Here is a 15558-nt window from a genome sequence, read left to right on the forward strand (position 1 = left end):
GCTGATGAACATAGATGAAACTCCTCAACAAAATATTGGCAAACCAAATACAGCAATACATTAAAAGAATCATATACCATAATCAAGTGGGATCTATACCAGGGACACAGGGATGGTTCAACATCCACAAACCAGTCAATGTGATACACTACATTAACAAAATGAGGAATAAAAATCACATGATCATCTCAATAGGTGCAGAGAAAGCATTTGAAGATCCAACATCGATTTATGATAAAAACTCTCAATAAAATGGCTATAGAAGGAAAATACCTCAACATAATAACAAAATACGACAAATCCACAGCCAACATCATACTTAACAGTGAAAAACCAAAAGCCATCCATCGGAGAACAGAAACAAGACAAGGGTGTCCACTCTCATCACTCCTATTCAACACAGTACTGGAGGTTTTGACCAGAGCAATTAGGCAAGAAAAAGAAATAAAAGGAATCCAAATTGGAAAGCAAGAGGTAAAACTCTCACTGTTTGCAGATGATATGATTCTATGTATAGAAAACCTAAAGAATCCACCAGAAAACTATTAGAAATAATCAACAACTATAGCAAAGTTGCAGGGTACAAAATTAAATTACAAAAATTAGTTGCATTTCTATACACTAATAATAAACTAGCAAAAAGAGAAGTCAAGAATACAAACTCATTTACAATCACAATGAAAACAATAAAATATCTAGGAATAAATTTAACCAAAGAGGTGAAAGACCTATACACTGAAAACTATAAGACACTATTGAAAGAAATCGAAGAAGATATAAAGTAATGGAAAGACACTCCATGCACATGGATTGGAAGAATAAACATAGTTAAAATGTCCATATTACAGAAAGCAATCTCCAGATTCAATGCAATCCCAATCAGAACCCCAATGACATTCTTCACAGAAATAGAACACAGAATCCTAAAATTTATATGGAACAACAAAAGACTTCTAATAGCAAAAGCAATCCTGAGAAAAAAGAACAAAGCTGGAGGCTTCACAATCCCAGACTTCAAAATATACTACAAAGCTAAAGTAATCAAAACAGCATGGAACTGGCACAAAAACAGACACATAGATCAATGAAACAGAATTGAAAGCCAAGAAATAAAACCACATGTCTGTGGTCAGTTAATTTTCAACAAAGGAACCAAGAATATCCAATGGAGAAAGGAAAGTCTCTTCAATAAATGGTGTTGGGAACATGTTGGTGTTGCATGTGGACAGCCACGTGCAAAAGAATGAAAGTAGACCATTATCTTGTGCCATACACAAAAATTAACTCAAAAGGGATTAAAAACTTGAATGTAAGACCTGAAATCATAAAACTCCCAGAAGAAAATATAGGCAGTACACTCTTTGACGTTAGTCTTAGCAGCATCTCTTCAAATGTGACGTCTACTCAGGCAAGGGAAACAAAAGAAAAAATTAATAAATGGGACTACATTAGACTAAAAAGCTCTGCAAGGCAAAGGAAACCATGAACAAAACAAAAAGACAATCCATTAACTGGGAGAAAACATTTGCCAATCATATATCCAACAAGGTGTTAATTACCAAAATATATAAAGAACTCATACAACTCAACAACACAAAAACAACCCAGTCAAAAAAATGGGCAGAGGATATGAACAGACATTTCTCCAAAGAAGATATAGAGATGGCCAACAGACACATAAAAAGATGTTCAACATCACTAATCATTAGGAAAATGCAAATCAAAACTACATTGAGATACCACCTTACATCTCTCAGAAAGGCTATAATTACCAAGACAAAAAATAACAAATGTTGGAGAGGATGTGGAGAAAAGGGAACCTGCATACACTACTGGTGGGAATGCAAACAGGTGCAGCCACTATAGAAAACAGTATGGAGATTTCTCAAAAAATTAAAAATAGTAATACCGTATGATCCAGCTATCCCACCACTGGGTATTTATCCAAAGAACTTGAATCAACAATCCAAAGAGATTTATGCACCCCTATGTTCATCACAGCATTATTCACAATAGCCAAGATGTGGAAGCAACCAAAGTGTCCTGCTACGGATAAACGGATAAAGAGGATGTGGTGTATATATATACAATAGAATACCCATTAAAAAAGACAAAATCGTACCATTTGCAACAACATAGATGAACCTTGTGGATATGATGCTAAGTGAAATAAGCCAAACAGAGAAAGACAAATACTGCATGATTTCACTCATATGTGGAAGATAAACACACACATGGATAATGAGAACAGGTTAGTGGTTACCAGAGGGAAAGGGGCTGAGGATGGGTGAAAGGAGTAAAGGGGCACATATGTATGGTGACACATAAAAATTAGACTACTGGTGGTGAGCACAACGCAATCTATACAGAAAGTGATAAATAATAATGTCTAGCTGAAATTACACAATGTTATAAACCTTTATGATTTTAATAAAATAATTGAAAAAAATGGATAAAATATTTTAAAACATTACTTGAAGACATTAGAGAGCAAAGAAGATACTGAAGATTTACCAGTCTAATATCTTTTTAATTTTTTTTTTTTGGTGAGGAAGATTGACCCGGAGCTATCATCTATTGCCAATCTTCCTCTACTTTGTACGTGGAACACCGCCAGAGCACGGCTTGAGGAGTGGTGTGTAGGTCCATGCTCGGTCCGGGCTGCAAACCCCAGGCTACCAAAGTGGAGTGTGTGAACTTAACCTCTACGCCACTGGGCCAGCCGCACCAGTTTAATATCTTTCACTTCAGCGGCCCAGGGTTCACTGGTTCAGATCCCAGGCGCAGACATGGCACGTCTTGGCAAGCCATGCTGTGGCGGCATCCCACGTATAAAATAGAGGAATATGGGCACGGATGTCAGCTCAGGGCCAGTCTTCCTCAGCAAAAAGAGGAAGATTGGCAGATGTTAGCTCAGGGCTGATCTTCCTTAAAAAAAAAGAAAAGAATTTTTAAAAAAAAGGAAGTAAATCTAGAGAGGTGAGCCTGGCTTTTGTAACGACTTTTCTTGTGGGACATTTGTCAAGTCCAAGAGAACGAGGTAGGAAAATGTCATACGTTTAACAGCTTGTGAAGTTTGGAGGTAAAAGTTGAATTTCAAAGCTCACTACCCAGGCAGGGGCAGGTATGTTATTCTGAGCCTGTGTGTGTATATGTGTGTGTATTTTAAGAAAAATCAAATGAGAAATTCTGTTGGCAAAAACTGGGTTTTTAAGTAGGAGGTAAAGGAGATACGGCTGTAAGATTAATGAGGTTACGCAAAAAAACCTGTAGCTCTAAATCAGAATAAAGTATAATATAAACTAATGATGTATTTCACTTTTTAAAACTATAAATATATTTCCTACATCTGACCACTGAAAAAGTTTAGAAACAATGACCAAACTAATAGCAACGAGCATATCTAATGCCCACACTGCTATCTCTTAATACCATTTTCTATTAAAACAAATGTAAAGCCCATTGGACAAAAGGCAGGAATTGCACAAGATAAGCCTGGAACATCCTGCACATAAAAAAAAACAGGAAAACCATACAAAATTAAGGGTTATATCAAAAGGACTCAGGAGTCGATTTGAATAGGGTCCATTGGCTAAAAATGGGACAGTATTAGCATTAACAAAGGTACTAAATGTAATAGAATTAAAACACATTAGTTCATAACGGTATTGTTTTTAATGCCTCATTGACGGTCATTGAAGGAGGCTAGAGAACCAACTTATTATTCTGAAAAGTAGTAAATAAAGAGAAAGAATTAAGTATTTATCGGTCTACCCTATATGAACTGTAACTGAGAGAATCCAAATAGAAGATGAGGGAAAATTCCTTTTTATAGCAATATCCCAAGTAATAAATGAAAAAGGAATGACAGAATTAGAATATCACATTTTTCAATCCTCTCATGAATTTATGAATTATAATCATGAAGAACCAAAATGACCAGACATCACTGGGATTACTGATGAAAGTACACACACCACCATCACCTTGACCAACCAAACAGGACAAAACAAAAACCATCAAAACTGAATCTGATCGAGCATCTATATCTTATAGGAAATAGAAAATACAGGAGCAGAGGAACACATTAAACAACATCATCAAGTATAATTAGAAAAATTCAAATTATGGTAAATTCTACAAGACAAAAAAACCAGTTTCTTCAATAAATGGATGGCAAAGGTTGAAAAAGACAGGCAGAGGGAACACGTAGATTAAAAAAGACTTATGAAATATATCAACCAATAACAATGTTTGGACCTTATGTGGATTCTGTTTCAAAATAACCAAATTGTAAAGAAAAATTATGAGACAATGGGGAAAATTTGGAAACTGACCAGATAGTTCAGGACATCGAGGAATTATTCTGGGTGTGATATGGTGTTGTAACTGTTTTTTTAATACCATCTTGTATAGGTACATACTGAAATATTTATAGGAAAAAATGATATATCTGATTTGCTTCATAGCAATCTGAGGGGGGGCAGAATGAGAGACTTGAGATGAAACAAAGTTGGTGAGAAGCTAAAACTTATGGGGTTTTTATAAAAGATTTTATTTTTCCTTTTCCTCCCCAAAGCCCCCCAGTACACAGTTGTATATTTTTAGTTGTGGTCCTTCCAGTTGCGGCATGTAGGACACTGCCCCAACATGGCTTGACAAATGGTGCCATGTGCGCACCCAGGCTTTGAACTGGCGAAACCCTGGGCCGCCACAGCAGAGCGCGCTATCTTAACCACTCGGCCACGGGGCCAGCCCCTAAAAATTGTTGAAGCTTAGATACCTGAGTGATTATTAGCATATTCTCTCTAGTTATGTATATTTTTGACATTTCCCATAACAGAAAGTTTTTTAAGATATAAAGCACCCTATAGTCATAAACAAATGAAAAATAACTAAAAAGATATGTAAAACACCAAACATTTTTAGAAATTAAGCAATATACTTCTATGTAACCTATGAACCAAAAAAAGAAAACACAATGGAAATCAGAAAGTATTTTGAACTGAATAATAAAAATACATTTCAAAACATATGAAATGCAGATAAATCCAAGCTTAGAGGGAAATTTATGGAAAGGTTAAAAATCAGTAAGCTAAGCATCCACTGCAAAAATGAGAAAAAGAAGCAAATTAAGTTCTCGAAAGAGTAGAAGTTAGTAAAGTAGAAAATAAACATAGCAGGGAAGATTAACACCAGCAAAAGTTGGTTCTCTGAAGATATTAATAAAACTGATAAATCTTTGATGAGACTAATAAGGAAAAAAAGAGAGAAGGTATAAATATCAATGCGACATAGGAAGATCACTATACATCCTACAGGCATTAAAAAATAGCAAAGGAATATTATTAAAACTAACTTTGAAAATTTAGATTAAGTGGACAAATTCCTAGAAAAATACAACCACCAAAATAGAAACAAGAGGAAAGAGAAAGTCTGAATAGTCTTAAACTATTTTAAAAATGGAATGCATAGGGGCCAGCCCCGTGGCCGAGTGGTTAAGTTCGCGCGCTCCGCTGCAGGTGGCCCAGTGTTTCGTTGGTTCGAATCCTGGGCGCGGACATGGCACTGCTCATCAGACCACGCTGAGGCGGCATCCCACATGCCACAACTAGAAGGACCCACAACGAAATATACAACTATGTACCGGGGAGCTTTGGGGAGAAAAAGGAGAAAAATAAAATCTTTAAAAAAAAAAAAAAATGGAATGCATAAATAAAAATGTTACCACAAAGAAAACTCCAGGCCCATATGGCTCGCCAGCAAACTACACCAAATGTCTAAGTAAGAATTAATCTTACCACACTCTTCATTAAATCCCCAAATAACCCTATGGGGTAGATACCCACCATGTGAGAGAGGAAACTGAGGCAAAGGGATGTTAATTTGCCCAAGATCAGAGAGTTAGTAAGAGGCAAATCCAGGGTTCAAATCCAGGCAGTCTGACTACAGAGCCTGAACTCTTAACACCTCTGCTTGTAGAGAATATGGTAGGCTAGAATCAAACATTCATTCCAACTTCCTTCTAAGATACCTTCCTATATTACAAAGCTGGAAAGCTGGAAACTATGTTTCTCAGAATCCCTAGCAGCCACAGCTTCAGATGTGATTTTGGTTTAGCTAATCAAATTCACTAACACGAGATTTGAAAGAAAGTAAGATGGTAGTAATTACATTTCTGCAACTTTTGCTGGTGAGAATAGTTGTATAGACATTTGGTTCTTCTGCAGCAGCTTTAGCAGAGGCCCCAGTGTTCATTCTCTAATTTAATGGAGACTGAGAGACAGCACAAGTGGCATACCTTTGCTGGTAGACTTCTAGCAGGCCAGGTGTGCTTCTGGAGTCTAGAGTTCTAGCAGCAGCTTCCTGATGACCAGAGATTACAGATAAAGTGGTGTGATCCTGGAGACAGCCCCAAGTTGTTCATTTTGGTAGAGGTGGCATTTCTCTTGGCAGGTCAGCTTTGTACTGTTCTGGAACTGTGGGTTGTTCTGGGACTCATTCTTGGCCTGCTCCTCCAGTCCTTCCAAAGATTCTGTAAGCGCTCAATTCACTATATTAAAGCCCTTTCTGCTTAAAATAACTAGAGCTATTTCTCTTATCTGAAAAGGAACCCTGACTCCAATGCCAAAATTCTTACATACAGAAGGGCAAACTGAGATCAGACCCAAACAAGAAAACACATCAGTATGAATATATCTTGAGGGAAAAATACCTGGTTAAAATTTATATACTATGTAGAAGGTTTAGAAAGTTGATTTTTTTTTTTTTGGAGGATCAGAAAAGGTTGCCTCTCTTTTATTTGCAGGTTTCATTAAAAAAAGAATGAATTGTTTTAAAAACCTTTACCAAAAACAGGGTCTTATTATCACCTGTCAATCATGGTCATCAGGAAGAAAAACCAATCACTCAACAGAGCTTACTCTTCAGAAAAATACAAAGTAATTAATATTTTTAAAAATTAAAAATGTAGATATTATACACTGTCTTGGATCTTGTCCAAACACTTTTCTATACAAATTAAATTACTCTGATGTCAAGGTAATGCACCGTAAATCACTAAGGTAAAAATTAATTTAAGTCACCAAGTAAAATACTGGAAGGGGCTTTTACTGTTTAATAAATTCCATGATCTGCAATATGACAATAAGGGGATATTCAATGAAAGTAACAGGTAACATATTTAGAATAAATAAAGGAAACATTTCTTTATGTAATCTGTATTCAGTAAATGTAATTACAATAGAGATCAAGTCATTTTTAACATTTCTTTTTAAAGATTCAGTTCTTCTAAGGTGGACAGATGACCTAGTTTAGCCAAAGTGCCCCATTCTCCTGGACACAGCAATTGGTCCAACCTTGGCTATTAGAGTCATTTAGCAGAAATTCCTTGGGTGTTGGGGAAAAGGGCCATTTCTTCTGGACCACTAGCTGGGTGGATGATGAAAGCCTATAGTTGCCAATAGCCATCTTTGTCGTCAAGTGATGAGACCCAACAAAGAGAATATTATCCACATCCTCTATTGAAACTGATCCACAGACTTCCAGATCTCATTTGATTAAAGTGAGCACTAGACCCAAAAGTTAGCAGTTTATCATGTGACCTGGTATCAAATGATGAACTAAGGCAACCAGGTTTTCTTTCAAAAATATTAATTATAAAACACAGAAAATATTGAACAGTTAAAGTGAAGGGCCATGAGATAGCATTAGAGCCCTATGGAGTGATGGAAAGACAGAATTGTGAGGGAGAAGACAAGCAAACATAAGCAGATGTCATGAAGATGTCCCACAAGAGAGAAAGAGAGTTGTATATCTCTAGCACTGTTTAGATTCCCACAGTTTCCCTGTTCTGGATGCATACAAGATGTGAATGGTCCATTCATTCGAAACATACTTACTAAAAGTTTGCAAATGTTTAAAATATGTCACAGATTAGATTATTATAGAAAAATATTCACTCCCTCCCTTGGCCTCTCCAAGGAAAGAGTATACTTCTCTGCCCCTTGAGTTTAGGCTTGGTCAAGTATCTTACTTTGGCCAACAGGATGTTATCAGGGGCTTAAAACGTGTTTCAGTGGTTGGGCTTGCCCTCTTATATCTCTGTCATCACCTGGAGAACAGGTCAGCCAACTGGTCCAAGGGTTAGAAGCATACAGACCAAGCATGCAGCAGAGAGCCACTCAGCTGATCACAGCCTGTGTCAGGCAACTCCCAGGTGGCCCATAAATGCATAAACAGAATAAATGGTCACTACTGTATGCCACTGTGATGTTGCAGTTGTTTGCTACTCAGCAATAGCTAACTGATACAATACCCTAAGGACTAGGTGCTATGAACCACTTAAAGACGGTCTTTACTCTCAGGCTTTCCAAACCACTTACTATCTACTAAAAACCAACTACCCAGGCCCTGTGTGAGGTGCAGAGGATGGAGATTAATAAAATAGCTTCTTTTCCCAGGGGAAACTCCTATTCTAGTGAGAAAGATGGACTCTGATCAAACGATCATAAAATAATGCGAATATGGGGTTCACCAGTACAGCGAGCTGAGGGTCTAACTCAGTCCAGAGGAGTTAGGAGAAGCTTCACAGAAGAGATTGAAATAGACGTCTGAAGGATGAACAGTCACTCATCAAGTAGAGAAGAAGATAAAAAGACTCTAAGCAGAGAGCACGTGTGTACTAAAACACTAAATGTCAAAGCTTGTGGGGAGTCCAAATGGTAGCCATAGCTGAAACTTGTCCTTCTTCTCATGTAGACAGAAACTCAAAATGAACATCAGTGCTAGTCAACTAGACTTTTAACTATACTAAGAATCACTGAAGTCATCACAATAAGACTTAATTGGTTAATTTAAGGCCCTAATTTACTACTTTGAAAATTCAATTTTAACTGACGTTTACTTCACTACAGAAAGTTCTTATGATAATGATCTATGAGGACACATTTTTATTATCCTGTAATACCATTTGTAACATTACTAGCAAAGCCAGATCCTTAATGCTTGGGAAGGATTTTCAATGCATGGGAAAAGAAACGATCTTTGAGTTATGTCATGACAACACTGGAAGGTCGCTATATGAAATGATAACTTGAGACAACTGCAAAGTAAGCCCCCAAATACTAAAGGCACAATCTCAAGTAAAGTAGCAACCGCTGGGAAACCCTTCTCGCAATACAACAGTCAGAAATGGAAAGTGTGTTCTTGAGTGAAGTTTTCAGTGGGAAACCTCAGGCAGAGGCCTAACACTGCTGTGTAAAACAATAAACAGATTTCACTTCAAACGGTTTGGAAAGAGGGTCAGCAATGTCAAATTTGAAATCTGTCAAAAACGCACGCGAATGAAGTTATCAGCAACAGTAGCAACTCTGAAGTACCAGAAGATAACCGCCACTAAGCAAACCAACAAGCTCGGACTAGCCCACCTTGGACACCGAGAATCTCGCTGATCACTTCAAACCACAAGATGAACATGTAACTTTCACATCCCAGCGAAAGCCAGAGAGGCAGCTCTAGCTACTCGCTTCACTCTCCGCTCGACGGAAGAAACCGCGGCAACGCACGCAACGTCACAGTCCCCACACAACCACGCTGCTCGCCAAGAGAGGGGACACACTCGGGGCTACAATCAGGCTGGGAGTTAAGAAGCAAGGAGACACCTGGGGAAGGAAGTCAGAAAGAAGCAGGAAAGGAGAGCAGGATGAGGTGGGGAGCGGCGGTCCCACCAACCCGACTGGCGAGCCAGGAGAAAAGTCCCCCAGATGTAGACAAACGTCCAGAAAGGGATCTTCTACTTCGATCTGAGTTTCCCAGGAACTCAGCCTTGGCTGTCCCCTCTCTGCCCAACCCGGGGTGGGACGCTTAGGTGAAGCAAGGGTGCGCTTCTCAGGTGGCTCCCGGCATAACTGAGAGGGAACTCCGAGAGCCGCCAAGGGGAGAGAGGCAGCCAGTCGCTCGCGCGGACCACGCGAGGGGTGTGGCCAGAGGCAAAGGTGAGGCGCGGGGTCTCTCCCTTACCTGCCGCAGGAGCTTCCACCGGGCGGCTCCCAAGGACGCCGAGACTGCGGGCCCCCGAGCCGCGCCGCCGCTGGCCCGGTCCTCGCCCGCGGCGCGCTCGGCCTCGCCGGCCCCGGCGTCCGCGACTCGAGACTCCATGCGCCGCCGCCACAGCTCTCCCCTGCCAGGACCTGCCCACTTCTTCCCTGTCAGGACCTGTGACGCCCGGACTCCCTCCTACAGCCCTAGCGCGCGCGCCCTCCCCGAATTCCGCATTTCCGGTATCCGCGTCTCCTTGGCAACCAGGGCAGCGCTGCGCGCGTCATTGCACCATTTTGCTGGTAGCCATCTTTAGTGAGGGCAGGCCAGAGGCAGATGAGGCTGTGACAGAGTTAGTGGGACACTGCCCCTCTTTGTTCTCTTGTCTCCTGCTTCATCTCGAGTACAGAGGACTAGTAAAGAACCTAAAAGAGTTATATTTTTGCAGGTTAAAGAACCCAGGAGGAGAAAATTTCAGTCTTGACCGCAATAAAGATGGCGAAATCTGCTTAGCGCTCGTGCTAGATTGGGGTTACGTAGGCCGGCGTGCTGCAAACCAGCTCCGGGCGGCTCTGGGTAGGTTGTTTTGTGAGCTGCAGAACGCACGCTTTTGCTGGAAGGGACTGAGGCGACACCAGCGCTGCTTCGTGAGAGCCTTGGGTTCTCTCTCCTGCCTTCACTCGTTTCGGTGTCCACGGTCGGACTGACTTGTCTTTCAGTTTGCGTACGTATGGGGGGCATATGCTGGGGTATCTTCCCTTCTCCCTACCTCCCCCCACCCAGCCACCCCAGTCCCTTGGTTGTCGCCTTTTGACGGATGTTCCTTCGCTGCATGGCACATGGTACCATTCCCTCCCGCGCTAAGATCGCCTCATCGCTGAGATGGAGAGTTACATAGGGTAAACGAATAGGTTATGCCGGGAACACCCATTCGTCTAGCCCACCCCCATTCGTAGCCCTGCATACAGTCTACTCCCTGCGGATGAAAGATGGATGGATTGAGGCTGCGGGCCTGGATACAGTGATTCAGGGCCTTTGTTTGTTTTGCTAGTGTCGGCTGCTGGTTCGCCATCCGCACTTGCCGGTTATTTTGCTGCGACATAAAAAGAGGTGAAGGGGGGCGGGGGCGTCGGAGCTGTGGTACATCTGACGCAGCATTGTACCTTTGACACCGAGGGGCATTTTATGAAAGACTTCCATGATAGCATTCAACAGTGAGCAGCGTACCTACCTTTCTACTCTCTTAATAATAGCAGCCACGATTTGTTCAGTGGTTACCACGTGCCAGGCACTGTTTTAAGATCTTCACATACATTGTCTCATCTTATTCTTACAACAACGACTCCATAGGGTAAATGGAGTCACTATCTCAGTTTTGCAGATGAAGAAACTGAGGCATGGGTAGTAAGTGCAGGAGTGAAGACCTGAACCCACGTCTCTGACTCTTAACTACTTACTAGCCTTATTTACCTTCAGAGGTTAGTAAGAACCAACTTCCCAACAGAAACCAGAGATAGCCTCACATTTTATTTGTGCATGTTGACGTGGTTTTTTTTTTTCAACTAAAGAGCTAAATACCCTTTTAACGTTAAAATCCAGTCGTTGTGATGTCCAAGATTTGGAGCCAAACCAGATTGGTCTTTTTCCTCTGCTACTGACTGACTGAGTGACCTGGGGCAGTTGCTTAAGCCCCCAGAGCCCCAGTTTGGTCACCTTTAAAACGAACATCCTATAGCTACTGTATCAGATCCTTATAAAGGTGAAATCAGACAAGGTATATAAAAGCTTCTGGCACGTAGCAAACACTCAGCAAATATTCATCCTCCCTCCTCCACCGTTATTAAGTAATGAGGCTTTCCAGCTTATCCTTCATATACATATCAAAGATATGTTCTGAATTTTTTAAGATCAAATGCCTTTTAAAGCCCTCAGAGTTCCTGAGATGCCCCCATTAAGTCCAGGTACTTATTTGCAAATTTTTATTTTGTTTTTTTGTTTTCTGTTTTCTGTTGTTTTTTAGTTTGTCCCTATGTGTACCAGAATCAGTGCTGCATAGTTTGAGCCTGATAGGACTGACTTTACAAATGAGACATTTAAGTCACATCTACCAAGAAGTATGATTTGAATGAAACCTTATCTTATACAAGTTTTCAGATATTTTTAACCTGAGTTATCAACTGTCTGCAGTTGTTCATAACCTGAGGGGTGCATGACCCTGAAGGGGAGGGATGAGAACTGCGGATCTTAGATGCTCTGAGAACCCGCTACTGTATACTGTATACCTGTGAAATCAGTCATATGCTGGCAGCCCCAAAGGGAGCATAAACCAGGGACTTTGATATCATGCAGCAGAAGAGCAAATTATTTCTCCAAGCTTTGAAGTATAGTGTTCCTCACCTTGGGAAATGCATGCAGAAACAGCATTTGAATCACTATAACTTCGCTGATCATTATTACAATAGAATAAAATTGAAAAAATATCACCTAACCAAGTGTCTGCAGAATAAACCCAAGATATCAGAGTTAGCAAGAAACATCCCAAGTCGGAGCTTCTCATGTAAGGTATGGACTGTTTAAATTAACCTATTTGTAGGTTATTAAGATTAATTTCAGTTTAAAACTAAAGAATGGATAGATATCAGTTACTAATTTTCTCAGTAATTCTAGTTTGATTTTTACTATGTGAGTATAAAAGAATATATATATGTATCTTTATAGAGCTCTAATGTAGTATGTAAAAATGTAGATTTATGGAAAAGTTTCACCTTAGGAATTCATCACTGGGCATACCAGTGCAAGTCAAAGTATAATTCAGCTTTCTAAAATTCCTGGAATATCATAATAGCTCTTAATAAAATCTAATAATATGCTGATTGTTTTATGAATCCCAAAGTAGTAAACTTTAGTAAAGGCCACGTAATTATGTGTCACTTCTGTGTAAAAAAATGAAAAAAAGACTTGCGTTTTTGACCACTTGGGTCCTTCAGGAAGATGTTTTCAGACTGTTGTACTTTGGCTAGACACCAGGCTGTGGGCATGACCTCAACCTTGAGAACCTGTTTGACTTTATATGTAGAGTGAGCACACATTCCTGTTTGCATGGGACAGTCCCGGTCTACACGTGTTGTCCCTGTGTAATTATTAATAGTGTCCCCTTTCCTCTCAGAAGTGTCCTGGTTAGGATGGTAAATTATATGCTCATCCTACCTATTTGGGATTAAGCCATCTATTTATGCTGCTACCTCTTTGACATTCCTTCCCTACCTTATACTTGTTATGTTCCTTAGGTTCCTTAAATTATATTTAGGGGTGAGATTGTTGCAATATTTTAACATTTTATTATTTTAATATATTAATTTCTAGTTTGGTTTTGGTATATACTGATTATTCTCTTTAAGTCTGTTTTGGCTTCCTCATTTTTTTGTGCAGTAAAATATGTATAACATAAAATTTTCCATTTTAACCATTTTTAAGTGTATAATTCAGTGGCATTAATTACATTCACAATGTTGTACAGACATCATTGTCTATTTCCAAAACCCTGTCATCACCCAAAAAAATGTACCCATTAAACAATAACTCCCTGCTCCTACATTTCCTGAGCCCCTGGTGACCTTTAACATACTTTCTCTCTCTATGAATTTGCCTATTCTGGATAATTCATATACATGAAATCATATAATATTTGTCATTTATGTTTGGCTTATTTCACTTAGCATGATGTTTTCAGGGTTTATCAATATTGTAGCATATATCAGAACTCCATTCCTTTTTATGGCTGAATAATATTCCATTATCTGTATATACCACATTTTGTTTAACCATTCATCTAGTGATAGACACTTGAACAGCTGCTTCTTTTTTTTTTTTTTTTTTTTTTGAGGCCAATTAGCCCTGAGCTAGCATCTGCCGCCAATCCTCCTCTTTTTGCTCAGAAAGACTGGCCCTGAGGTAACATCCATGCCCATCTTCCCCTGCTTTGTATGTGGGATGCCTACCACAGCATGGCTTGCCAAGCAGTGCCATGTCCACACCCAGGATCCAAACTGGTGAACCTCGGGCCGCCGAGAATGTGCACACTTAACCGCTGCGCCACTGGGCTGGTCCCCAGCTTCTTCTATTTTTAAAAATGGTGTTTGTAATCTTATTTTACTCAGTTCTTCTGGCCTTTAAATTTTTGCTCTTTTCTTAGCTCATACTTATTTGTTGTGGATTTCTTTTCTTTTCTTTTTCGGCTTTTAACTTTTTATCTGTTAGCCTCTAGACTTTTACTTTTTACATTTTGGTCGTTCAAATTATTTTTCTTTTTATAACATCTTAGCTTAGTTTAGCACTTTGGTTCTTTACTCACTCAGAAATTCTTTACACCTTCCTTTTATTTTGTTTTTACCGTGTATGTATGCGTGTGTGCACATGCACAGCTTTGTCCTCCTTTAGAAAGATAAACTTTTAAATTTTACCTGCTGGACACATTTTAGACCGTTAGATCATTTTATTTTGCATTGTGTTTAGAACATTTTGTCATCTTGTACTTTTATTTTAAGTCTTAGTTTATAAATAGTAGGCAAGAATTACTGTCAGAGTAACAGCTGTGAGATTAGCTCATCCCCTCTACAGGAGGTTGACTATTTTTCTCCTCCATTTGTCCCTGAAGCAACTTTTTAATTCTCTTTCCTAGATTCCTGTCACCTACAAACTTTAACCTGACTCAGTGGCTCCAAGAAAAGCAGCTCTTTTAGTAATTCTTTTATCTGATAAAGTGGTCCTGCTTTCACATGTCGTATAGCAACCATTCCTTCTGTGAGAAATTATATGATCTAAAAGCTGTGGTCTCTGTCCTTTATGATCACTGGGACCTGTGGAAGCTGTGAAGAGACCTGTAGAAAAGCATCTACTCAGTTCCAACTTTGTTTACTCTTATGGGTACAATAAAGTAGAAAAAGTAGTGCGTGTAGGTAAATTAAAATATATTTGCTTAAAGTAAAGACCTATTTATATAAGTTAACTCAAAAACAAGAGAGGGCAGCGTATGCTATAGAAATGCTGGAAGCCAAGAGATCTGGCCATGACTGGTGTGACTGAATTAGTGAGGACTCTAATCTTCCTGACTGGGGGGAAGAAAAGGGAATTTCAACCTGATGTACTCTAAAAATCCTCCGAGGGCTAAAATTTCATGAGTCTATACCTGTACCTTGTTACCTCAGCAACAAATAATCACCTTTACATTTGGGACTCTAGTATCAACTTCTGCAGTCTGGCTGTATATCAGAAATCTTGGGGAGCTTTTTAGAAATGCAGGTGGCTGGATCTCACCCCACAACTGCTGGATCAGAATCTCTGTGGATGAATTCTAAGGATCTGTTTTTGTTGGTTTTTTTTCCTGTAGTTGCTCAGGTAATTCTGGAATTCTCAGCCTGCCACTGGCAGTGGACCTGCTTTTAGGAACTAGAGACACTTAGTGATCAAACGTTGCTGACCTAAACTTAGTTGAATTCATTCATTTCTGAAGTTCTTATTGAC

The 15558-nt window shown here is 39.6% G+C and overlaps 2 protein-coding genes across 14 annotated transcripts in view; one reads left to right on the forward strand and one right to left on the reverse strand.

The window, feature by feature from the left end:
- Positions 1–10182, reverse strand: part of CAMKMT (calmodulin-lysine N-methyltransferase) — a 371765-nt gene extending 361583 nt beyond the window's left edge. For 4 of the 5 annotated variants that reach the window (XM_023619715.2, XM_023619714.2, XM_023619712.2 and 1 more), the window contains exon 1: positions 10021–10158. In XM_023619715.2, coding sequence (XP_023475483.1) covers positions 10021–10158 — 138 coding nt within the window. Of the gene's footprint in view, positions 1–10020 lie in introns of all 5 variants that reach the window. The other variant, XM_001917869.6, reaches the window with a different exon arrangement.
- PREPL (prolyl endopeptidase like) overlaps positions 9383–15558 on the forward strand; it is a 41504-nt gene continuing 35328 nt past the window's right edge. For 2 of the 9 annotated variants that reach the window (XM_070235518.1, XM_005600016.4), the window contains exons 1-2: positions 10252–10762; positions 12059–12600. In XM_070235518.1, coding sequence (XP_070091619.1) covers positions 12382–12600 — 219 coding nt within the window. In that variant the 5' untranslated portion in view covers positions 10252–10762; positions 12059–12381. Of the gene's footprint in view, positions 9996–10251; positions 10763–12058; positions 12601–15558 lie in introns of those variants that run through there. The other 7 variants (XM_003362996.5, XM_070235522.1, XM_070235521.1 and 4 more) reach the window with 7 other exon arrangements.

The sequence above is a fragment of the Equus caballus genome, chromosome 15, assembly GCF_041296265.1.
Source record: "Equus caballus isolate H_3958 breed thoroughbred chromosome 15, TB-T2T, whole genome shotgun sequence".
Lineage (NCBI taxonomy): Eukaryota > Metazoa > Chordata > Mammalia > Perissodactyla > Equidae > Equus > Equus caballus.